The 26,760-nt window shown below is 44.0% G+C and overlaps 1 protein-coding gene across 6 annotated transcripts in view; it reads right to left on the bottom strand.

Moving 5' to 3' along the window:
* Positions 1–26,760, bottom strand: part of LOC139268044 (palmdelphin-like) — a 153,874-nt gene that overhangs the window by 43,371 nt on the left and 83,743 nt on the right. For 4 of the 6 annotated variants that reach the window (XM_070886031.1, XM_070886032.1, XM_070886029.1 and 1 more), the window contains 2 exons: positions 20,365–20,410; positions 548–628 (listed from right to left, as the gene is read on the bottom strand). In XM_070886031.1, coding sequence (XP_070742132.1) covers positions 548–628; positions 20,365–20,409 — 126 coding nt within the window. In that variant the 5' untranslated portion in view covers position 20,410. Of the gene's footprint in view, positions 1–547; positions 629–11,200; positions 11,472–20,364; positions 20,411–26,760 lie in introns of all 6 variants that reach the window. The other 2 variants (XM_070886033.1, XM_070886034.1) reach the window with 1 other exon arrangement.

Below are 26,760 nucleotides of genomic sequence, written 5' to 3'. Positions count from 1 at the left end.
AAATGAAAACTTAAACATTACAATTCAAATAATGAACACATCAGGAACACCAAATAAAAGTAGAATCAAAGTACATAAAGTTTAATAAAATCTCTAAAAATTACCTTATACACTCATCCCTTTCATTAGTGCCCCGGGACAGCTGTGAATGCCAGCTTTTTCTGGCGTGATTAGCAGCAGGCGGTAAGGCAGGTGGAAACATTGAAGTAATCTTCCGTGGCTTTACCGGGGTGTTGCACACTGATGCAACATTCCCTGGTGCTAAGTATTAGCGCCGCCACTAAAACCCTATTGAAGTTAGCTATTAATGCTGCGTCCGGGCGATAACCCTTTAGCGCCCGAGTAGCGCCCTTCGTCAGCACTAACAGGTGGCGCTAATCTATTCAATTTTTAGCCCAGAGAGTTTAAAGTGAATTAATCTGATTGTCTTTGCAATAAAATTCTGTCAGCTGCAATGTTTCTTTAAGTGAAACCCTGCAATTGGTACGTCACACACATTTATCCCTTCTTTGACTGACACCCACAGAAGGCTCCTATGGTACTGTACCTTTAAGTGCTTAAGCTTCAGCTTTTCCTCGTCCACTTGGAACCTTTGGTTTGTGATTTTTTCTTGTATTTTCCTCTTGTCCTGTAAAATTAGAATTGAAATACAAGGCTTCTGCCTATCCATCTTATTTAATTTTGCAATAATACAAGGTATAATATAATATTAAAAATGATAGCTTTCCTTACTGAATAGTGCAGCATTATTTATTGTAATCGTATACACTCATTATTAGTACTTGTCCCTGTTAATTTATTTAATGTCACTATTTACTTGGGCACTGCAGTATTCTTCACACATTTTGCAGTAACCAGATAAAACTAACCAGGTACTTGTCGAGTTTCTTTTTAATGCATTCTTTCATAATGCTGTGATTGGTATTTGATGCTGTAAGCTACATTTAAAATGTTAAAGTTAGTGTTTAGTAAAGCTGTTTTTTTCCATTTGAACTTGAAATAAAATACTTTATCTGTTTTGGTTTCTATGTTTCCACAGATGTGTATGCAGTCTTGATGGTTTTTGATAGTTTTGCTAATATGTCACAGAATCACAGGTGTCTCTGGATACATGTGATTCTGCAGGAAGCATTAATCAATTCTATCTACTGGCATTAAGATTGGCTTTGAGTCACAGAGCTGGCAGAATGCGTGCAGATCAGGTCTCCGTCACACTGCTGCTTTTGTGTTCACATATTTGCATGTGGGTGCAGCTCAAATCTATTTGTAGTGCAAATAAAACCAGTTTATTTAAAAGGAAAGCATTGAGTCATTCGTTTTGCAGAGTAGGCACAAGCCTGCTGGCCATGCATACAATAGGCCATGGAGCTTTATCATTGCAGATTCTCAGGCCTGTCTCAACAGCCCCTGTTTTGCTACTTGTAATTGAAGTTATGACTGGATATGCTGACTACACTATTAGCCTAATACACTTTCTTGCATGTGGTGAGGCCACACCTGGAGTATTGTGTACAGTTTTGGTCTCCTAACCTGAGGAAGGACATTCTTGCTATTGAGGGAGTGCAGCGAAGGTTCACCAGACTGATTCCCGGGATGGCGGGACTGACCTATCAAGAAAGACTGGATCAACTGGGCTTGTATTCACTGGAGTTCAGAAGAATGAGAGGGGACCTCATAGAAACGTTTAAAATTCTGACGGGGTTAGACAGGTTAGATGCAGGAAGAATGTTCCCAATGTTGGGGAAGTCCAGAACCAGGGGACACAGTCTAAGGATAAGGGGTAAGCCATTTAGGACCGAGATGAGGAGGAATTTCTTCACCCAGAGAGTGGTGAACCTGTGGAATTCTCTACCACAGAAAGTTGTTGAGGCCAATTCACTAAATATATTCAAAAAGGAGTTAGATGAAGTCCTTACTACTAGGGGGATCAAGGGGTATGGTGAGAAAGCAGGAATGGGGTACTGAAGTTGCATGTTCAGCCATGAACTCATTGAATGGCGGTGCAGGCTAGAAGGGCCGAATGGCCCACTCCTGCACCAATTTTCTATGTTTCTATGGTCAGATATAGCTTAACTTTATATTCATTCATGTTTGCCTCTGATCTCAAGACACCAGAAATGGCTCCCATTTTCGGTACATTGGGTGTAAAATACCAGAAGTAGGTGTTGCCATCCCATAAATTAAATGTACAGCACTTAACTTAAATATCCACCTTCCACAAGTGACACAGCAGCCTCCAGTACAGCACTGAAACACAAGCCCCAATTTTAACAGAATCTGTCTAGTGAGAACAGAGCAGGTTCAGATTTGATGCCCATTTTATACCCCATTAACTTCAATGGAGATGAAAATCAGGTAGCATATAAATCAGGCATCGGATCTGAACCTGCCCTGCTCTCACTGGGCAGGTTCACTTAAAATCGGGGCTAGAGGAAATTTAAGCAATTCTCCAACGCTTAACATTTTGAAATACAATGCAAAAACAGTGAAATGAATAATGATTTTGCCAAGTAATTTAATTCACTTAAACGTTCTATTCTTTTATCTGTTTTAACTGTTGTATCAAGTTTGGCGAGAAGCTAACAATGAAATACAAACTGGGTTATAATTACAGTACTGTACAAATGGTCACACAGTTGGTATGGATAACTAAAAGGGTATTTATGCCATTTGCTTCATTATAATGACCCATGATTTGCGGTCAGCCATGAAGCAAAAACGATCTCGGTGGTGAGAAGTTTGCCTTTGTCGATGTGCAGTTGAGATCAGTGTCGTGTAGTGGGAATCCCATAGCATGAGCTGCTGTGACATCAACAAGCTGCCCAAGTAGCCAATCACAATGTAGAATTCTCACAGACAGGGAACCAGGAAATGAAGAAGCTCTTTTTATTCTGACTTTTTAAAAAATGTTAGAAAGCAAAACAAAGATTAGGGCCCTGTCATGTATTCAACCAGCATTGTAACCCATGTATAATCTGACCTAAGTTGTACACTGTGAGAACAATGACCAATAGGTGGTGAACTTGTGGGAGACACTCCTAACCTGGACCTTCAGGTATAAAAGGGGAAGCTCCACCCACTTCCATTACTTGAGTGCTATGGAATAAAGGACGGGTCACAGACTGACCTTCTCTCAAGCATGGGCCTCGTGTGCATTTATACTGTATAGTAAGGACGTATCAATGGCGAAGAGAAACTGGAATTTAAACCATGCGAGCATGGCCACGAGCAGAACAGACGAGAGGTACCGTGTTAAGGAATGGTTGGGATAGAGATTCAACATTGTTAAAGCAGCACACAGTTCTCCAGGCAGACAAGGGCAATCGGGTATGCCCCAACATGTAGTCGAACCCAGAGGGGGAGTTCGACAGAGACAATGGCAAGCTGAACGGCGATTCACACCATTGCAAGGGACAATGCGGCCAGTAATGGGGCCATCAACACCTGTTAATGGCGCACTCAAGGACAATAACAGGGGCAGTCAGGGACGATCGACTGGCAAGGGAACTCTTGTTTCAAACAGCAGCTCATGTTGCAGGCGTGGAGGCACACACTCAGCCGGAGTTTGCAGAGATGAGCAAAATACCTGCAGAAATGAACACTGGGAAAAATCGTTGGAGCTGAAGTTCAGCGAGTTCATGTGGAGCACGTAAACAGTTCATACACCAGGACGCCACCGATAATGATGAAAGTGCTCCTCAATGGCATCCCAGTATCAATGGAGCTAGACACGGGGGCCAGACAGTCCCTGATGGGTATCAAACAGTTCGAAAAGTTGTGGGCGTCCAAGGCCAGGAGGCCAAAAATATCGGCGATTGACGCACAGCTACGGACTTACACAAAGCAGATCATTCCGGTGCTAGGCAGCGCCACGGTAGTCGGAACCCACAAAGATTCGGAGAACAGACTACCACTCTGGGTTGTCCTGGGGGACGGTCCCGCACTACTGGGGAGGAGTTGGCTTGCTGTCATGAACTGGAAATGGGGCGATGTCAATGCAATTTCCTCTGTGGAGCGAGTATCATGCTCACAGATCCTGGACAAATTTGACTCATTATTTCAACCCGGCATTGGCACTTTCTTGGGGGCCAAGGTAGTGATTCACATAAACCCGGACGCCAGGCCAGTACACCACAAGGCCAGAGCAGTGCCGTACGTGATGCGGGAAAAGATAGAAGGCGAATTGGACCGCCTGCTGAGGGAAGGCATCATCTCGCCAGTCGAATTTAGTGACTAGGCGAGCCCGATTGTGCCGGTGCTCAAGGCAGATGGGTCGGTCAGGATATGTGGCGATTACAAGGCCACCATCAATCGGGTGTCACTCCAAGACCAGTACCCGTTACCGAGAGCGGAGGAACTCTTTGCGACGCTATCCAGTGGCAAACATTTTTCAAAATTGGACCTGACCTCAGCTTACATGACCCAGGAGCTGGCGAGTGAGTCGAAGAAACTGACCACCATCACGACACACAAGGGGTTGTTTGAGTACAACAGATGTCCGTTCGGGATTTGCTCGGCCGGCACGATCTTCCAACGAAATATGGAAAGTCTCCTCAAGTCGATTCCAGGGACGATGGTTTTTCAGGACGACATCCTCATCACGGGTTACGATACTTAAGAACACCTCCACAACCTGGAGGAGGTGCGACGCAGACTGGACCGGGTAGGGCTGCGACTGAAAAAGGCGAAGTGCGTCTTCCTAGCTCCAGAGGTAGAATTCCTGGGGATGAGGGTAGCAGCAGACAGGATCAGCCCTACTGTGTCCAAGACGGAAGCGATCCAGAGAGCACCCAGACTCCGTAACACGATGGAGCTGTGTTCATTCCTGGGGCTCCTGAACTATTTTGGTAACTTTTTTCCCAAATTGAGCACGCTGCTACAGCTGTTATACATGCTCCTACGCAAAGGTCGTGAATGTGTCTGGGGGGACAGCCAGGAAAGGGCTTTTAATAGAGCACGCAATTTGTTATGTTCCAACAATCTGTTAATGCTATATGACCCATGTAAGAAACTTGTGTTAACGTGCGATGCGTCGTCCTATGGTGTCGGGTGTGTGTTGCAGCATGTCAATGCCAAGGGTCAGTTACAGCCGGTAGCTTATACCTCCAGAAGTCTGTCTCAGGCAGAAAGGGGCTGCGGGATGGTAGAAAAGGAGGTGATCGCATGTGTATATGCGGTAAAGAAAATGCACCAGTACCTGTTTGGCAGGAAATTTGAGCTGGAGACAGATCACAAACCTCTAACGTCCCTTTTGGCCGACAACAAGGCCATAAATGCAAATGCATCGACCCGCATACAGAGGTGGGCACTCACGTTAACTACACAATTCGGCACAGACCGGGCACCGAAAACTGCGCCGATGCACTCAGCAGGCTCCCACTCACCACCACTGAGGGGGCTACCGAGCATGCTGCTGAGATGGTCATGGCTGTTGAAGCTTTCGGAAATGAAAGCTCACCTGTGACAGCCCGTCAGATTAAAGTCTGGACAAATAGAGACCCGCTATTGTCTCTAGTCAAGAAATGTGTCCTGAATGGGAACTGGGCAGCCATGTACAGGGCATGTCCTGAGGAATTTAAACCATTTCACAGGCGCAGGGATGAGCTCTCGATTCAGGCCGTTTGCCTACTGTGGGGAAACCGCGTAGTCATGCCCCAGATGGGCAGAGAGGTGTTCATCAGAGAACTCCACAATGAGCACCCGGGCATTGTCACGATGAAGGCAATTGCCAGGTCACACGTTTGGTGGCCAGGGATAGATGCAGATCTGGAACTTTGTGTTCGCAGGTGCAACACTTGTGCCCAGCTGGGCAATGCGCCCAGGGAAGCCCCCCCTTAGCCCCTGGCCATGGCCCGCCAAGCCTTGGTCACGCATCCATGTGGACTACGCAGGTCCTTTCATGGGAAAAATGTTTTGGATTGTAGTAGACGTCTACTCCAAATGGATCGAGTGTGACATTTTAAATTCAAGTACATCCTCTGCCACAGTAGAAAGTCTACGGGCAATGTTCGCCGCCCACAGTCTACAGGACATCTTGGTCAGCGACAATGGCCCGTGCTTCACAAGCACTGAATTCCAGGACTTCATGGCAGGCAATGGAATTAACCATGTCAGAACGGCACCATTCAAGCCAGCCTCAAACGGCCAGGCAGAACGAGCATTGCAGATAATCAAACAGGGGATGCTCAGAATCCAAGGGGGTTCCCTACAAAGCCGCTTATCACACCTCCTGTTGGCCTACAGATCCCGACCACACTCGCTCACAGGGGTTCCACCTGCAGAGCTGCTAATGAAAAGGACGCTCAAAACCCGGTTATCCCTTATACACCCCACCATGAAAGAAATTGTCGAGAGCAGGCGCCAGTCACAATATGACTACCATGACAGGAATGCGAGGGCGCGATGTATTGATGTAAATGACCCTGTTTTTGTCCTCAACTACGCTGCAGGGCCCAAATGGCTCACAGGCACTGTGATTGCCAAAGAGGGAAATAGGATTCTGGTAGTTAAACTTACCAATGGACAAATCTGCCGCAAACATGTGGATCAAACAAAAAGGAGGTTCAGCAACCCCATAGAAGAAGCAGAGGAAGAACACGATATAGAGTTAACTCCTCCACAGGTGACCGAACACAGGAACCAAAGGGAGGAGAGCCCAGTCACTGTGGGCAGTCCGGAAGGCCTGAGGCACCGCAAACAGCAGACACACAAGCCAGCGCCTAACAACCGGAGCCCCAACTCAGGTGCTCTACAAGAGAGCGTAAACCACCAGAGAGACTCAACCTGTGATCCCAATAAGACTTTGGGGGGGAGGTAATTTCATGTATTCAACCAGCATTGTAACCCATGTATAATCTGACCTAAGTTGTACACTGTGAGAACAATGACCACTAGGTGGTGAACTTGTGGGAGACACTCCTAACCTGGACCTTCAGATATAAAAGGGGAAGCTCCACCTACTTCCATCACTTGAGTGCTATGGAATAAAGGACAGGTCACAGACTGACCTTCTCTCAAGCATGGGCCTCGTGTGCATTTATACTGTATAGTAAGGACGTATCAGGCCCTAACATTAGGGGAAAAGATAAACCTGAAATAAAGATGAACACATTTTAAAAAAATATAATTTTTTAAAGTTCCTTAAAAATTGTAATTGATCATCATTATGGAGAAATTTGACATTCCACAAAATTAAACTTAGTTTTTCAGGGCCATAACATTTGTTTAGCAGCCAGTACGCTGTTAAAACACCAGTTACCCCTAATCCAACAAGGCCTAATTGTTAGTCGCATATTTAACATCGATATTAAGGCAGAAAAGTTCAAGTTTTCATCAGTTTCACTGATTTTCCTAATTACACTGATTGCCAGTTATGGTGGAGGGGGGGGGTTACAGCGTAGCCAAGGTGAGAGCAGTGAATCAAAAGCAAAATACTGCGGATGCTGGAATCTGAAATAAAAAAGAAAAATGCTAGAAATATCAGCAGGTCAGGCAGCATCTGTGGAGAGAAAAGCAGAGTTAATGTTTCAGGTCGATGACCCTTCATCAGAAATGGAGAGTGTTTGAAATAAATGAATTCTTAAGGAGCACTGAAAGGGGGAGGGGAAGAACTAAAGGGAAGGTCTGTGATAGGGTAGAAGGCAGGAGTGATTAGAGAGACAAAAGGGATGACGGGCCGACTTGAAATGGTAATTGCAGAAGTTAGAAAAAGCTTAGTCTAGATAGGGCGTGAATGGTGGAATAATGACCAGCTGTCATGGCTCTTCCCCTCCCCCTGTCAGTGCTCCTTAAGAATCCGTTCATTTCAAACATTCACCAGTTCTGACGAAGGGTCATCGACCTGAAATGTTATCTCTGTTTTTCTCTTCACAGATGCTGCCTGACCCGCTGAGATGTCCAGCATTTTCAGAGCAGCGATTGACTCTTCACAACTTTAGAATTTCCATGTTCGGGTGCGCATGCGCTAAATCCTGAAGTTGTGGTCAGTTTCAAAGGGGTAATAACAGCGAACGCTATTTGTTCGCTGTTACTACCCACTGCAAATTCCGGGCAATTGTACACAGTACAGCACTACAAATCTTCAAACCAGGACAATTAAAAACAGATTAATCATATCTAAACATACAGAACAGTATTTAACACTCAATCATTGACAAGCATCAAAAAGCTTGAGCATTAGCACTTGATGAGATCACTTTTGCAACTAGCTTGTCACATTGATTGCCAAAAATGTTTGATTCCCAACACCTGATGAGATGAAAAAAAAGACTCTAAAACATCACTGAATTGATTAGTAGTCGCTATTCTCACCTGGACAAAACCATTGTAAAAAAAAGAGCTTAAAACATTGATTGGCAAGAAGTGTTAATCGGTTTTAGCGTGTAATGAATAAATCCAGAATTTTGCAATTCTCATAATTCATTTTATTCATTTAACATATATTCATTTAAAAGGACACAGCTATCATTGGAAAGCCAGAAAAGGGATTTGTATGTGGTGATTTTATTCTCTTCAACATTTTATTATTTTAATGAGCTATTCATTTAAGTGGGTTGGGACTGTATTATGTTTGTTAAATTATTGAAACTCACAGCATTGTATCCAAGCTATTAGATAAATACATGGTGTACTACATCTTGCCAATGAGTTCGAACCTGTACTTAAAAAGTCAACGAATATTTTTTTTAAATGTGTATTATTGCTGTCTAAGTGGCTAGTTGGACCCCAGATGGAGTTCAATGTTCAGTTCTGGTCACTTAATAATAAAAGGATATTATTGTTTTTGAGATCATACAAAGAACAGTAACAGATCATTCTGGGTTACAGGAATTTAAGTTATGAGGGAAGGTTAAGGAGGTTGGACCAGTTTTCTTTGGAAAAAAGAAGTCTCTTTGACATATGGTGGGAGATTTCCTCTGCGCTGGTTTATGATCTCCCCTGCCCCCGCCCCTCCATCCACAAACGGAAAATATGACATTGATTGGGCCAAATTACAACATTGATCTGGGCCAATTCAGTATGATTAAGGGATCAAATACCAAGAAAATAGGTTAGAGGGCCAATTTTACAAAATCAAATTTCCAGTGGGCAGCCTCACCTGCCAAGAATGCCTGTTGGGAAATCACAGGCATGCCTCCAGTGATGTGCGATTTGTGCTTCTGGTGAATAAAACTCCCTGTGGGAAGTGTGTTTTCATAAACTCGACCTTTAAGAGTTTAGGAGCAAGAAGGGAAGTCAGACATAACAAAGTTATGGAACATGAGACGGGACTGTATAAATGGGTTGAAGATTCAATTGAGTGCATTTTTGGAGAGAAGTGACTAAGGGATATTGTAAGAAGGCAGGTCGGTAGCATTGACCCATGAAAAAGCAATGGATTGTTATGGTCTTTTCCTGTTCTTAAAAATGCTTTTGTTCCTATATCCAGCTGTTCCTGATCTTTTCAATGTCAGTGATTGCAGGGCTATCTGGCATTCAGAGGTTGGCTATAACACCACCTCTCGAAGTTCTGACCTTAACTCAACAGTTGCATGTTTAAATGTCACCTGGGAAGGAGCACAATAAAGAAGTTTTAAAAATTGGAAACCAAAAAGCGATTAGCAGTGGGGCAGACTTTTGAACCATTGCTTACTGGCAGTGGCAAAGGTGTGCCCTAAGCTCAAGAAAAATCTTGTTCAATTATAATCTGGTAGTTATTACCAACAATGGAGACGACACTGAGAAGCATGCAGTTGGATTTAGCCCCAGTGATAACCTTTTGAAGCCTATTGAGTAGCTGGTCAGCATCCATTGACAGCAAAACCTGATCCCCAGGTTGGGAACGTGCTACAGTGAACTGGAGCACCAATAAATCTATGCAAGCCAGAGTTCAAATGCGTGGGACAAAATTGTGTGCTAACTCAAACTAAACCTACATGGAGAGGGAATCATGTTCATTGGAGCAAACTGTGACTATAGGGGGAATTTTAACTCCCTCTGCTTGGTGGAAACTGGGCAGAATGAGAGCTAAACTCCAAGCTACACCACCCTGTGGCCATTGCAACGCTGTCGTTTTCTTCAGTAGTTGAGACTCAGACGGGTGCTTCATGAATACATGTAAATCAGGGTCCTGTAATGCACATGGGCCCCCAAAGCTATTTTAATGGCCTTATGTTGCGGGCAGTCTGCTCAGTAAAACCTGGCGGTAATAGGCGGAGGCCTTTACAGGCAAGTGTCAAAATGATTTTTGTGGGGCCAGGAGGATCAGGAGTATACTCCAGGCCCCACAAAGAAAGTTTGGGCTGATGCTGCCCTGGACTCCCCTAGCCACCTACCCACCCCCTTTTGTGAAACCCTCCCAATGACTTACCCAAGTGTGGCCAGAATCCAGTGAGCTGCCTTTGCACACCTGTTGCAGGCAGGCAGCTCATGGGCATATTATTGGGGTCCAGCCAATGGTCTCTCACAGCACCTCACATGGTTCCACCCCCCGCCCAGGAGTTAAAGTTCCCTCTCATGTTTAAAAAGCCAGCTTTAAATATTGGAATGTAAACTAGGTTGCAGTATTTGTTGAGGCAAGTTATATTCATTCACTTAATGTATTTGTTAGCAGAAAATGATGTGGTTTTAAAAAAAGGAAGGGTGCAATTTTATTTATTCATTCATTTAGGACTATTTATAATTTTCTTTTTTAAATTATAAAATTCAAGAGGGGGTGCAACTTAGAGTCAAATGAAACTGGTGTATTATTAAACAACTGACTTCCAATATTATTTGTGATCACGATTCAATTTTGTGTGAATAGAACTTTGTGGAATTAACTGATTAGAGAGAGAAGAATATACAACTGACTGTATATGATTATACAATGTACTGGAGAAACTACGGTTAATTACATGGATGTTAATTAGACTGAGGTTAATTGTACTGAAGTTAATTAATTACACTTGCTTTCAGCTCTTCATCAGGTGCCAATGGAAAGATAGGAGTAATTAAAAAGTCAGCAGTTTATGTTGGAACATTCCAGCAGTGTGATATTTGTCTTAGTTTATATCTGTTAATTATAAATTAAAACAAAAAATTCGACATCAAATATGTTATACAAGCGGCAAGAACTGTTAAAACGTGCATAATGTTAGGGAATGGGATGTTATCTAAAAATAACTCATTTCATTTTGAAATACAGTACTAGGAGGTTTAATACTGATGACATTTCAATTACCTTCCATATCCAGAACCATGACAGCTGGAAGATTTATTTTCAACCTCAAAGGTGCCACAAGGAACATTTCCCTGTCTAATTTTCCTTGTTGCATATTTCCAAGATGAAGCTGGGCACCATAAGTCCATGTGCTAAGCACATGATCCATAGGCTATTGCAGGAGGTACCAGCTTGCCAACACCCAGCACCGAATGGCAGCCAAGGATCCTCTGCATGGTGAGTGCCAGATGTTGGCTGGGTTGTTGGCGCTCCACAAGGCAGAGGTTAGGTACTTCAACACACATATGGTGGGAAAAAGAAACATTAGGGAATGAGTAACACTGAGTTCAAGGACACTTTGAGGCAATTGGTTATAGAAGACACTTGTCTATCCTGTCTGTTGGAGAATGCTGAGTGCAAATCATGTCCATGTCCCCATCTTCCCATTAGCTAAATAACAATGCAGTGCTTTGGAAATAAAATCTAGTCCTTAGGTTATGAAATATGAGGACATAATGTCACTGTGAGATGGACCATAACAACTGAAATAGTGGTAAAAAGTTACATCAAGTGTACAACACGGAAACAGGCTATTGAACCCAATTGGTCCATGTCAGCATTTATACTTCACACAAGCTTCCTCCCACCCAACTTCATCTTACCCGAACAGCATATCCTTCTATTTCCATCTCCCTCAAGTGTTTATCTATCTGCCCCTTAAATGCATCTATGTTATTTGTCTCAACTACTCCTTGTGGTTGCGTGTTTCATATTCTAACCACTCTCTAGGTAAAGAAGTTTCTCCTGAATTCCCAATTGGATGTATTAGTGACTATCTTATAATTATGACCTAGTTTTGACTGCCCCAAAAGTGGAAACATTTTCTTTATGTCTACCCTATCAAACCCAAGAAAAAAAGAGCCCCAACCTGTTCAGCCTTTCCTGATAAATATATCCTCTCAGTTCTGGTATCATTGATTGGGCTAACCAAATTGGAAGCACTACAGTGGACGAGGCTTTCCTGGAATGTATTAGGGATGGTTTTCTAGATGAATATGTCGAGGAACCAACTAGAGAGCAAACCATCCTAGACTGGGTCTTGTGTAACGAGAAGGATTAATTACCAATCTGGTCGTGCGCGGCCCCTTGGGGAAGAGTGACCATAATATGGTAGAATTCTTCATTAAGATGGAGAGTGACACAGTTAATTCAGAGACTAGGATCCTGAACTTAAAGAAGGGAAACTTCGACAGTATGAGACGTGAATTCGCAAGGCTAGACTGGAGAATGATACTTAAAGGGTTGACGGTGGATAGGCAATGGCAGACATTTAAATATCACATGGATGAACTACAACAATTGTACATCCTTGTGTGGTGTAAGAATAAAAAAGGGAAGGTGGCTCAAAACGTGGCTAACAAGGATTTAATTATGAGGGAAGGTTAAGGAGGTTGGACCCATTTTTTAAGTGTTAAATCCAAGGAAGAGGCATATAAATTGGCCAGAAAAAGCAGCAAACCTGAGGACTGGGAGAAATTTAGAATCCAGCAGAGGAGGACTAAGGGTTTAATTAGGAGGGGGAAAATAGAGTATGAGAAGAAGCTTGCCAGGAACATAAAAACTGACTGCAAAAGCTTCTATAGATATGTGAAGAGAAAAAGTTAGTGAAGACTAATGTAGGTCCCTTGCAGTCAGAATCAGGGGAATTCATAATGGGGAACAAGGAAATGGCAGACCAATTGAACAGATACTTTGGTTCTGTCTTCACCAAGGAAGACACGAATAACCTCCCAAAAATACTAGGGGACCGAGGGCCTAGCGAGAAGGGGGAACTGAGGGAAATCCTTGCCAGGAAATGGTGTTAGGGAAATTGAAGGGACTGAAGGACGATAAATCCCCAGGGTCTGATAGTCTGCATCCCAGAGTACTTAAGGAAGTGGCCCTAGAAATAATAGATGCATTGGTGGTCATTTTCAAACATTCCATGGACTCTGGTTCAGTTCCTATGGATTGGAAGGTAGCTAATGTAACCCCACTTTTTAAAAAAGGAGGGAGAGAGAAATCAGGGAATTATAGACCGGTTAGCCTGACATCAGTAGTGGGGAAAATGTTCGAATCAATTATTAAGGATGAAATAGCAGCGCATTTGGAAAGCAGTGACAGGATTGGTCCAAGTCAGCATGGATTTATGAAAGGGAAATCATGCTTGACAAATCTTCTAGAATTTCTTGAGGATTTAACTCGTAGAGTGGACAAGGGAGAACCAGTGGATGTGGTGCATTTGGACTTTCAAAAGGCTTTTGGCAAGGTCCCACACAAGAGATAGTGTGCAAAATTACAGCACATGGCATTGGGGGTAATGTATTGACGTGGATAGAGAACTGGTTGGCAGACAGGAAGCAAAGAGTGGGAATAAACGGGTCCTTTTCAGAATGGCAGGCAGTGACTAGTGGGGTGAATGAATAGTTCTATGCTGGGACCCCAGCTATTTACTATATACATTAATGATTTAGACAAAGGAATTGAATGTAATATCTCCAAGTTTGCAGGTGACACTAAGCTGGGTGGCAGTGCTAGTTGTGAGGAGAATGCTAGGGGGCTGCAGGGGGACTTGGACAGGTTAGGTGAATGGACAAATGCATGGCAGATGCAGTATAATGTGGATAAGTGTGAGGTTCTCCACTTTGGTGGCAAAAACAGGAAGGCAGATTATTATCTGAATGGTGACAGATGAGTAAAAGGGGCGGTGCAACAAGACCTGGGTGTCATGGTACATCAGTCATTGAAGGTAGGCATGCAGGTACAGCAGGCAGTAAAGAAAGCAAATGGCATGCTGGCCTTCATAGCGAGGGGATTTGAGTATAGGAGCAGGTAGGTCTTACTGCAGTTGTAAAGGGCCTTGGTGAGACCACACCTTGAGTATTGTGTGTAGTTTTGGTCTCCTAATCTGAGGAAGGACATTCTTGCTATTGAGGGAGTGCAGTGAAGGTTCACCAGACCGATTCCCGGGATGGCAGGACTGGCATATGAAGAAAGACTGGATTGACTAGGCTTATACTCACTGGAATTTAGAAGAATAAGAGGGGATCTCATTGAAACATATAAAATTCTGACGGGATTGGACAGGTTAGATGCAGGAAGAATGTTCCGGATGTTGGGGAAGTCCAGAACCAGGGGTCACAGTCTAAGGATAAGGGGTAAGCCATTTAGGACCGAGATGAGAAACTTTTTCACTCAGAGAATTGTGAACCTGTGGAATTATCTGCCACAGAAAGTTGTTGGGGCCAGTTCGTTAGATATATTCAAAAGGGAGTTAGATGTGGCCCTTATGGCTAAAAGGATCAAGGGGGTATGGAGGGAAAGCAGGAATGGGGTACTGAAGTTGCATGATCATATTGAATGGCCGTGCAGGCTCGAAGGGCAGAATGGCCTACTCCTGCACCTACTTTTTAATGTTCTATGTTCCATGTCTATGTCTATCACCCTCTCCAATGCCCCTATGTCCTTTTTATAATATGGAGACCAGGGGGCAGAAATTGCCCTCAGCAAGAAAATGGGAAGGGCACTTCGAATTAGTCGAAAATTTACCGCCCAGTGGGAGTCGGAGGGAAGAGCCGTAAAATTTGACTCTTTACCTTTGACACCACCTCCCAGCGCTTTGGGGTGTTGTTGGGGGTTGTAGTGGGATGCGATCGGGTCAGGTGCTGGGTGGTGATGACGTCAATGCGATGCAGATGTGCCACATCACACTGTCCGCCCCCTTCACTTAAAGGGGAGGGATACTATGAGTCCTGGTGAGGCCTCCATGGAGCCTCCTGGGCCATCAGGGAGGGTTTTGGCCGGACCGGCATCCAAGAACCAGCGGCCGCCATTGTCGACTGAGGAGTTGGCTGACAATTAAAACAAAATGGCGGTGTGCCCTCCCCTTTAAGGGCAGCCGCACCGCCCAGACACTGGCAGCTTCCCGTCTTGCAAAGCTGTCGGGGGCACCGACCAGTGGTGGCCACGCTCTCGGAAGGCGGAAAGGCGGTCACCGCGGGGTGATAAGGGGTCGGCACGCTGCCGACAATAGGTCAGAGGGCCGGGTGGGTGGAAACATGGTGCGGGACGGAAACCGGTTTCTGTCGCCCTCATCTCGGGGGTGATTGCAGATGGGTCAGCCCTGCTGCCCCGTTACGGGCCTTTATCTGAAGAACAATTTCCCCCCCCACTCCCAGATCTGTGCACAAGGGCCCGAAATTCACCGTCCCCAAAGGGATGGCTACCGCTGGGTTTGAGCGGCCGATCGAAAAAAAGAGAGCGGCCGCCGCGGTCGGGTGATTTTCCCTCCCCGAGCCATTTTCAGCTCGGGGGGGATTTGAGCGGTGTTCTCTTCCACTGGAAATGGCGCGGTGAAGCTGCTGCAAAGGTAAGTTTCCAGCGGAGAGTGAAGCAGCGTGCGGGACGCTGAAAAGCCATCAGGACAGCGAAATTCATCGAGGAAAAAGGTAGGACTTTTCCCGGCAGTGCCCCATGTGAGTTTTTCGATGCGGTGCTCGAACGCAACACCACTGGGGCCCTTTGGTAGGTAAATAGTTTTATTCCTTGTTAGTGTTTTTATTTCATTTTCCAGCATCTGCAGTATTTAACTTTTCATATAGTTTTATTACTTTAGTGTTTTTATTTCATTTTCCATCATCTGCAGTATTCAGCTTTTCATTAGTTTTATTAATTGTTTTGGCTCCATTAAACCTGCTGAGTGCTGCTCAGAAGTTTGCACATACCCTTTGTACAACTTTCAGGTCTGACTCTTTAGTAGATTCCTGTGGACTGCAGAGACCTGCATGGCAGGGTTCATCCTAAGGATGGGAGGAGTGTTGGGAGGGTGACATCTGGTGCATCTGTTCAGAAGCAGGGCGGCACGTAAGAGAAGGCGTTGCCGTCAGCACCGTGCAGGCAGGCAGCGGGTAAGAGAAGTAGCAGCCATGATTCATTCATTCTGCACCAGTCTCACCGGCATGAATCAGGATTGCGGTTGGCTGCTTGGGGACAAGGGATATCCCCTGTCCACTTGCCTGCTCACTTCTCTGCGGAACCCCAGGACAGCGCCAGAGCATGCATACAATGACGCTCATTGTGCCACCAGGTGCATCCTTAAGCAGAGATTCCAGTGCCTGGACCGCTCTGGTGGCACCTTCCAATACTCGCAACGGGTCTCCATCATCGTCGTGATCTGCTGCATGCTGCACAACCTGGCCATCATGAGGGGACAGCTGCTGGAAGTCAAGCCAGAGGAGGAAGAGGAGTAGCAGCAGGCAGATCCCCGTCGCCCCAGAGCTAGGAGGCGTTAACCCATCGCCACCCTGGAAGAGCCGGGTGCAGACTGGCCAGCACCCTCCTGCCAGGACTCCCCACGTCAGGGAACAGTATTCTTCTTCTGTCCTCCACACCATCCATCAGTGTCTCCAGCTCCATATCAGTGAACCTGTTGGCTCTCCTTGCACCTCTTACACCAGCCTTCCTTCCAAAACTCCTTCCTCCCTCAGGATCTTGCTGCAAACCCTGGCCTTTAAAATGGCCAGTGAGCAGCTGACTTGTTAAAAACCCTTACCTGCATTCTGAATTTCTCAGTGGTGATAACGCTCAAATTAAGACAGCCACACCACTGAGAAATCCACTTTGGAAGGGTTCATTCGCGCTGGAACCCATTTATTCACTTTTGGAGCTGAATATGGGTTGATCCAGCCATGAAAACATTTTGGCGCCAATGGCCACAAAAAGGTACTAAATTTCGGGCTCCAACTGTGGTCTAACAAGGTTCTATCCAAGTTTAACATAGCTTCTCTGCTTTTCAGTTCTATCCTTCTAGAAATTAATAGTGCCAGAGGACTGGCAGACAGTGCTTGGTTTGCTTTTTTAGAAAATGGCCTTATTAAACTGTATCACTACTTTTAGTGATTTATGTATCTTGTACTCCTAGATCCATTTGCTTCTCTACCCCATTCAGACTTTTGTTATCCAAGGAGTATGGGGCCTCTTTATTCTTCCTACCAATGTGCACCACCTCACACTTTTCTATATTGAGATCCAATTACCAGTGACATGCCCATTCTGCAAGATTAATGTCTTCCTGTATTTTGTCACATTTATCCTTTGCATTAACTCCATCTCCCAGATACAAAAAATATTGCCGTTCCTTCATCGGCGCTGGGTCAAAATCCTGGAACTCCCTCCCCAATAGCACCTTGGGAGTACCTTCCCCACAAGGACTGCAGCAGTTCAAGAAAGAGCTCACCACCACCTTCTCAAGGGCAGTTAGAGAGGGGCAAGAAATGCTGGTCTTGCCAGCGACGCCCACATCCCGGAACAAATTTTTTTTTAAATTTGGTGTTTTCCGCAAATTTTAAAACTACGCTCAATTTACGATTCCAAAACGTTAATGTAAATTGTGAGCTACAGTGGTTCTGGCACCGATACCTGTGCAACACCACTTCTCACCTTTTGCCAGTCTAAGTCGCTACCCTAAACCCCTACTCTTTCTGTTTTTAGCCAGCTTGCTATCCATTCTACTACCTGTCCTGACTCCACATGCTCTGACCTTAGTCATGAGTCTATGCGGTATCTAATCGAAGGACTTTTGAAAATCCAAACTATTATATCTACTGCATTATCGTTGTCTACTCTTTCTGTTACTTCTTCAAAAGAATTCAATAATGTTGGTCAAGCATGACCTTCCCTTTTGAAATCCGTGCTGACTACTCTATTACATTTTTGGCTTCTAGATTTTTTTAAATTACATCTTTTAGTAAAGATTTCATTATCTTTCCTACTACAGACTTCTAAGCTAATTTGCCTTTGGTTCCCGGGACTTGTTCCATCTCCCTTTTTAAATATAGGAATAACTTTCACTGTCCGCCAGTCCTCTGGCACTATTCCCTTTTCTAATGAATTGTTCTATATATGTAATAGTGCCTCTGCTATCACTTCCCTACCTTCTTTTATTATGTGCGGTTGTAATCCATCCGGACCAGGGGTTTTATCCTCTGTAGTCCATCCGGAACAGGGGTTTTATCCTCTGTAGTCCATCCGGAACAGGGGTTTTATCCTCTGTAGTCCATCCGAAACAGGGGTTTTATCCTCTGTAGTCCATCCGGAACAGGGGTTTTATCCTCTCTCATCCATCCGGACCAGGGGTTTTATCCTCTGTAGTCCATCCGGAACAGGGGTTTTATCCTCTCTAATCCATCCGGACCAGGGGTTTTATCCTCTCTAAGTTATGAGGCATCAGGTTTCTTACTGCACAAGCAACATGTCAGAAAATTGTCACAATATATCCAGGCAGATAAAAAACAGCTTACTAATTTGTCTTTAAAAACAATCATATGAAAATGTAATGGCCTGGAAACTCTGGCCTCCCTGGAGGTCTACAGAGTGTCTACGGACCCAGGAAGGCATCGTAAAAGCTGGTTTTCAGCGCACAATGCGCAAGCTAAGCTTGACAGATCTCACGCATATCGGGTGCGATGACATTTGCAAGGGCAAGATTGCGGGATTTACCCATATCTTGCCCAGCAAATGTCCTCAAATTCTTGTGCCTTATAAAAGCAGGTGCTTCGCTTACTTTTACAGGTGTAAGAGTTTAAAAACATACAAAAATATAATAAAATAAAATTTTAAAAACACATTTTTAAAAACCCTGCCCACTACGTTACATTTATTTTTAACCATAATTAAAAAAACGTTTTAAAAACGCGGAAATGTTTTTTTCTCTGATATTTATTAACTTTAATTTCAATTCATTTTAATTATGTGGAGGTGTGTTTTTTATTTTTTATTATATGTGTTTAGTGTCTGTTTTTTTTCTCATTAATAGCAATAAGAACTTGCAGATACGGAGTTCTCATTGCTATAATAAGAATGCTGTGGAATGCTGTACCTGATTGGCTGAGCAGTCGCACGTGACTGCACCTTCCCCGTGGGAACCTCGAGGACAGGAGCGCGCTTTGCAGCGCGGGAAGAAAAGGCCTCCCCAACGGAATCCCACGCTCCTCCCGGACCGCCAGTAAATCTGTTAAAATGTTTCAGGTCGGAGGCAATTGCCCGCGGGAAGCCTCTGACCGCAATGTCAGCCTCAGAATGTAAATTAGCAAATAAGAAGAAACTTTACGTAATCTTTGTTGGAAAATGGTATAATACAGCAAAACGTTTGTGGGTTTGGCATAAAACAATGGAAAAAGGATTTATTTACACATTTTCTATAAAAGATCTGTCACTCAACACTTCTATACCAACGCTGTGGTGTATAATTTTTCCTGGCTTAGTGACTGGATAATTTTGTGATGTGCCAATTTCTAATTTAGGTTTTTATCCAATGATCTAATCACAGTTTGCCATTAATACAGTATTCAGTAGAGACCCAAGCAAGGTCCAAATACATGTGATCTGCAGTGTCTCTAACAATTACAAGTCAATATAGCATGCATTAATCTATATCATTATTAGCGCAAAGCAAATGTGCTATCAAATATTATAAATCTGCAGAAAATTAAATAAGATCTAGATAAAATGTGTCATTACTACAACCTAATTGAAATACTTTCAGGTGCAGACGAGCCAGCTGTGTACGACCAGCAGTTTTTGGAAAACGTAGCGTTTGTCGTTTTAATGTCGTACTGTGAACTATCATAATAAATATATCTTACACCATGAAATTATTGTGAAAGTGGCATACTCCCACAGCAAGTTATGCTACAATTACAATGACACTTACAATTAAGTGTTCCATTCTGACCTCGCAAATAAAGAGCTTGCCCTCCAGCACACTGGTGTCATGGTACTCTGCGCAGTTTCTGGCCTCATGTGAAAACTGATACTTTTAAAAATCAATGCAGGGACACGTGCCTCTGCTATATGATCTTGTAGATTTCACTTCCTTTTTTTCAATTTTAATTATTTCTTTAAACAATAAAAATACAGTAATACCAACATCTAGGGTGAAAGCAAATTTGGAGGATGTTTTGGGTAAAAGCAGCAGAATTGCTAAAGGAGAGACTTTAACTGACTCCTTGCCTGCAATGAATACTTCATTAAAGTTGAAAGTCCTTGAAGCCTTTGACCTGAACGTGTCCTTCACACACACACACACACACACATACACACACACATAGCATAATACACAGCTGGGATTATACAGTTAGCTGACTTACCGTGATGGCTTGCAGCCTTTCTTTCAGCAGATGAGCCTCTTCCATCCTAAGAATCAAAACAGAAAAAGAGCAGAAGTAGAAGGGTGAGGAGCATGAGCCGGAGAGGGAGAAGCGAGTGCTGGCGTGTGCTGCAGCTGGGGCGGAGAGTATTCCTGGTTTGTCAGGACGTCTCCCAGCAGATGATGGTACTGGCCTGACTCAGGCAGGCACATGTGATGAAGGGGTGCAGACACAGATTACTGGCATGGCTGTCACGTTTGAGTGACAGACCATATGTTCTCCCGGGGCCGGAATTCTTTTGGTTGGATTGTTTCAGGAGGTGAGGAAGCTTTTGAACATCCTGCATAAACATGGCAATACTGTTCGTGCAAACTAAAGTGATTAGGAATGTTGGTGTCGTATAAGCATACAGGACAGACATGCTGTAGAGGCCCTTTATGTAATAACATTGTGATATGATTGATATTTTAGATTCATAGGGGATGATTTTAATGTTAGATACACAATGGAAGGGGTGGCAGATAATCGGAGGCTGAAGTGCGCTCGGGTCATCTGCCCGTTGTCACCCTACAAGCCTGGAACTATTTGAAGCCAGGGCCTCATTTGAATGCTGCTGGTGAGCTGATGATGTTAAAAATGGCACTCTGAGGCAGCTTGCCGATTGGGATGGGCGGGAAATCAACCGGTTCCTATGTGTGTCAAGGGGACTTTGCAAGTGCCAGTAGTGGAACCGAAGTCTTAAGAGTTTAACAAAAACTTCAGCAAACTTGAGCTGCTACCAGTGGTCCCTTTAGGGACACCTGGTTAGGCCATTAAACACCAGTAGCTTGGCCATCTCTTCATTTTCTTTAGCTTGCTCCAATTAGAGCTTTACTTTAAAAGAAATATGCCTTTCTCTCCCATAGGTACTACCTCATTCTAGTGGACAGCTCCACAGATGTTAGAAACCCACTAGAACCTTGCTCAAATGGGGATTCATCATGTGTGAGCCTAGATAGAGTGCGTTGTCAGGCTGTTCAACCATGAGGGGCACCACAAATGAGCCAGGATTTGTCCTCACCTTCCAGCAATGGTGATTTTAACAGAAACCCCAGTTAATCCCTCCCCGCCTCCTCCCCAAGTATCCTGTGGCCACCGTACTGTTCCAACTTCTACCATAGCTGCAATGAGCTAATTTTGAACAGAGCAGAGATATTTGAGGTGAAATTGGTCAATGCCAGTATCTTAAGAAAAGAAAATTGAGCACAGCATAAAGCGAGCTGACGATTCACCATCGACCTGCTTTGACCAATTTCGCCCCCAATTGAACCCGAGACCTTCCTTGCCCATGTGGATTAGTAACACATAGGTGTGCATTCACCGACATAAACCATTGGAGTCAGAAACGCAAACTTTTCTGTGACCTTTTTTTTTTAAACTTGGTGTAGAAATGGCTTCTGTCTCTGCAAAAAAAAATGGCTAAAGAGTAATTATCATAATTAAAATGTCACATTTACAAATTTCCAGAATTTAAAGCCAGGAAAGAAATGAATCACATCATTCTTTTCAGTCCATGGTTTAGTCAATTCACCCTAGTGTTAAACTTAAAACTCGAAAAGTAAGTGTTCTTTTTACCCGAACAAAGAACACCCCTCCTTTAGGCATCATCTCTAGCTCCATAAATATCTGCTGCCCAGTAGTGAGGCTTGTCAGCTCCCCATAGGAGTGCTCATGTCACTATATTGAATGCAGAAACTGTACTAATACACTGAATTGCTATTATCGACTAATGGTGCCAGATACTTTTGTCGAGGGCAATTTTCCTTTTCATAAGTGGAACTGAGCGCAACTTTTACCTACTCTCCTAGTTACTGACAGCAGGAAGGCAGCATTGGCTCAATGGATAGCACCCTTGCCCCCGAATCAGATGTGGGCTCAAGTCCCACCCCAGAGACTTGAGCACAAAAATCTAGACTGACACTCCAGGGCAGTACTGAGGGAGTGCTGCACTCCCGGAAGTGCCATCTTCCGGATGAGGCGTTAAACCGAGGCTCTCTCAGGTGGACATAAAAGATCCTATGGCACTATTTCAAAGAAGGGCAGTGGAGTTATCCCTGGTATCCTAACCAATATTTAAACCTCAATCAACATCACTAAGAAAAAGATTATCTGGACATTATCACATTGCAGTTTATGGGAACGTGTGCGCAAATTGGTTGCCATGTTTCTACATTATAACAGTGACTACACTTCAAAAAAGTACTTCATTGGCTGTAAAGTGCTTTGGGATGTCTGGTGGTCATGAAAGATGCTATATGAATGGAAGGGTTTCTTTAAGTTGGTGATGATGATGCAACACTGTTATTTAAATCAGAATGCGCAAGATTCACCGCAGAGTGATTCACAGTATCTGAATCAGTAGCAAAGCCAGAAATGTTAGCAATTTCTGGTCATATTTCATTGCTGTCGACATTATGCTCAGACTCAGATTAGTCTGGAAGAGTTGAGGAATGACACTGAAGTTTAACATTGTGAAACTATAAAGAGTAGCGCAGTGTTTCTATCCCCTATCTCTCTCACCATCCACATGGGAAGTACAAGTGGACATTCTGAAACAGCAGCCACTTAGCTGCAAACTCTAGCTCTATCTAGGTGATCTGTTACTTGCTACATGCCCCCAAACCTTTCCTGATCTATTGCTAACGCATTGTTGTATTCTGTTCTGAACGTAGATACAGTGCATTGCCATAGACCAATACCATGACGATCATTGTGTCAATGACTTGTTATATTCTCAACCTCTGAAGTGTTTCCCCAACAGCTGACAGTACTTTCTGCCCTTTGTGAGTGATTGTTGATATCATCAGATTCATTTGCTGTTACTTTCTCTAATGATCTGCAAGATTCCAGACTGAACTTCATACATCTCACCCATACTCAAATCGCTGGAGAAATGCCACCAACGATGTCTCTGCAAGATTCTGCAAAACCCCTGGGAGGACCAATGCACCAACGTTAGCGTCCTCGACCAGGCCAACATCCCCAGCATCGAAGCACTGACCACAGTTGATCAGCTGCGCTGGGCGAGCCACATTGTTCGCATGCAAGACTCCAAAAGCAAGCGCTCTACTCGGAACTCCTACGCAGCAGGTAAGTCCAAGGTGGGCAGAGGAAATGTTTCAAAGACACCCTCAAAGCCTCCTTGATAAAGTGCAACTTCTCCATTGACACCTGGGAGTCCCTGGCCTAAGTGGAGGAAGTGCATCCGGGAGGGCGCTGAGCACCTCGAGTCTCATCGCCGAGAGCATGCAGAAACCAGACGCAGGCAGCGGAAGGAGTGTGCAGCAAACCAGTATCACCCACCCTTTCCTTCAACAACTGTCTGTCCTCCACCTGTGACAGAGACTGTAATTCCCATATTGGACTGTTCAGTCACTTAAGAACTCATTTTTAGAGTGGAAGCAAGTCTTCTTTGATTTTGAGGGACCGGCCGAAACCCTCCCTGGTGGCCCAGTGGACCAATGTTTGTGAATGCCAAACGCTCTCCCCTTTAAGTGAAGGGGAGAGCGTGGTGACGTAAATGTGTCATCTCCGCTCCACTGCTGAGTGACAATGGCGAAGACTGGATCCCGACCCAACTTCCGCCCCTCACCAGGACTTACCGCCGTACTTCTGCCCTCACTATGACCGACTTCCGGTCCAACGAGAAAAAAATGTTAAAGTGGAGAAAATTGCTCGAAAGGCCGCCTCATTGCACCTGGCGGTTAAAAAAAGGTTAAAAAATCGTGGGTGCGCCAGCTTTCTGGTGTGCTTGAATTTCGGCCCCACCAGTCCCTTTTAACAGCCAGTTGCCCGCCTGAACCAAACATCGGAGGCATCTCGCTGAATTTCTTGGCCTGTGAAGATCAGGTGGCCTGGAGGCCACGAAGCTGGAAGTGGGTGGGAAGGGTGGACAGCCCGTGTCAGAAGCTCCTCCGGCCCCACAAAGAAAACACTAGTACTCACCTTACAGGCTCCCCGCCTCTTGGCCATCAGGTTTAATTGTTTCCCATCATAGAATCATACAGCACAGAAGGAGACCATTCGGGCCCATCCTGCCTGTGACGGCTTTTTGAAAGAGCTATCCAATTAGTCACACTCCCCCTGCTCTTTCCGCATAGCCTTGCAAATGTTTCCTCTTCAAGTATTTATCCAGTTCCCTTTAGAAAGTTATTATTGAATCTGCTTCTACCGTCCTTTCAGGCAGTGCATTGCAGATCAACTTGCTGCATGAATTATTTTTTCCTCATCTCCCCTCTGGTTCTTGTGCAAATCACCTTAAATCTGATCCTCTAGTTACAGACCCTCCTGCCACTGGAAAAAGTTTCTCCTTATTTACTCCATTGTCCTGGCCAATATTTATCCCTCAATCAACATAACAAAACCAGATTATCTGGTCATTATCACGTTGCTGTTTGTGGGAGCTTGCTTGTGCGGAAATTGGCTGCTGCGTTTCCCACATTACAACAGTGACTACACTTCAAAATTGGCTGTAAAGCGCTTTGAGATGTCCAGCAGTCTTGAAAGGCGCTATATAAATGCAAGTCTTTCTTTCTTTCTTTCCTCGCTCTGCCTGGTTTTTACCAGGTGGCTGGAGATAAAATTCCTCCTGTAGTTGATTTATTTCTAATGACTGGCTTCTTTTATTACATACAAGACAGGATGGCCTGTGTACCAATAGACAGGAGGGAGCTAAAGCTGCTAAAGATAAAACGTGATTCCGTCATTTAATGAAAATGTGTGACATAAAGCAGCATATAAAGATGGGATTGGTGCTGAAGGCGGAGGTGTGGAGGGGCTGGTGAGTGTCACATGATCTCCATAGACGTCACGTTCACATTGTCACATGCCCGGAAGGAGCAAATGTTTATTTTGTAGAACTTTAAAACCATGTCTCCTGCTGAAGTTATGTGAACAAATGGCATGTGGCTGTGCTTCTGGTGGTTAAAAAAATGACGGAAAGGATTCACCAGCGGTTACAGCAATATTCTGTGTGGCATGCTGTGGCTCATTTGTCATTAGGGAGCATGAGCTGGAACAGAAATAGTGACTGGCATAGTTAACAACTGCAGTACAAAAATATCAAACCTCTACCCCTTTGAGGTTTTTACACAGAGAACTGGTATGCAGATTTCACAATCTGTGTGTGACACTGGGTGTCATGGGCTTGTAGAGGCATTTTATAGCCCAAGAACAACAGTGTCCTTCAGTCATGTTTGCACCCGGTGCTATTGTACATCAGCTGCAACTATAGAAATGAAGATATTAATAATATGAAGCACAAAGAGTTCTTGCTGGATGATTTACTGAGGCAACTATTGTTCTATATTATATTAGTCCACTGAGGACTAAAATAGTTTAGTTTGACAATTGTTAAAAATGCCATCATTTTGGTGCAATGCAAGGTGTATTTGTCATATACATGTACGTATATATTGCAGCCTTCTGAAGAGAGGAGAGGTTGGTGAGTTGATAGATTAATGGGGGACATTACAGAATTTTGGACAAATCCAGGTCTGGAATAAATCACAATAAAAGTATGGCTGAGGATAAAATGAAGACTCAGCATGTTCATCTGAAATTCCTCTCTCGATTTCATCAGCGGCTTTATCTCATTTATTTCAAACTAATTAACACCCATGGTAAAATGTCAGAATCCGAAATTTTAGATGAATGTCTAAATGCCTGAAGTTCAAGGTATAATCTCAGAGCCCATGTTTTTTTTTTAAAAGTAAAAAAATTTACAGCACATTGTGTGAATGATATTTTCATGCATGACAGCCAAAAACAGCCAAGCAGATTTACTATACAACTTACTTATTTTACAAACGATTATTGTGACAATTGGAGATCAGAAAGACAACAGAGTAAAGAACACTTGGAATATCTCTCCAGTTATCGTACACTGAGGAAAATTAGCGATTAATTAAGAACACAAGAAATAGGAGCAGGAGTAGGCCATACAGCCTCTCGAGCCTACTCCACCATTCAATAAAGTCATGGCTGATCTTCTACATCAACTCCACTTTCCCACCCTATCCCCATTTCCCTTGGTGTCCATTAGTGCCCAAAAATCTATCAATCTCCATCTTGAATACACCCAACGACTGAGCATCCAAAGCCTCTTGGGGTAGAGAATGCCAAAGTTTCACAACCCTCTGAGTGAAGACATTTCTCCTCATCTCAGTCTTAAATGGCCGACCCCTTATCCTGAGACTATGGCCCTAGTTCTAGAGTCTCCAGCCAGGGGAAACAACCTCTCAGCATCTACTCTGTCAAGCCCTCTAAGAATTTTATACATTTCAATGCGATCACCTCTCATTTTTCTAAACTCCAGAAAATATAGGCCCATTTTACTCAGATATTTTTGTTGTTCTG

This window comes from Pristiophorus japonicus, chromosome 8, assembly GCF_044704955.1.
Source record: "Pristiophorus japonicus isolate sPriJap1 chromosome 8, sPriJap1.hap1, whole genome shotgun sequence".
NCBI lineage: Eukaryota > Metazoa > Chordata > Chondrichthyes > Pristiophoridae > Pristiophorus > Pristiophorus japonicus.
Note: the sequence above shows the minus strand (reverse complement) of the source record. Positions and strands in the feature narration are given on the sequence as shown.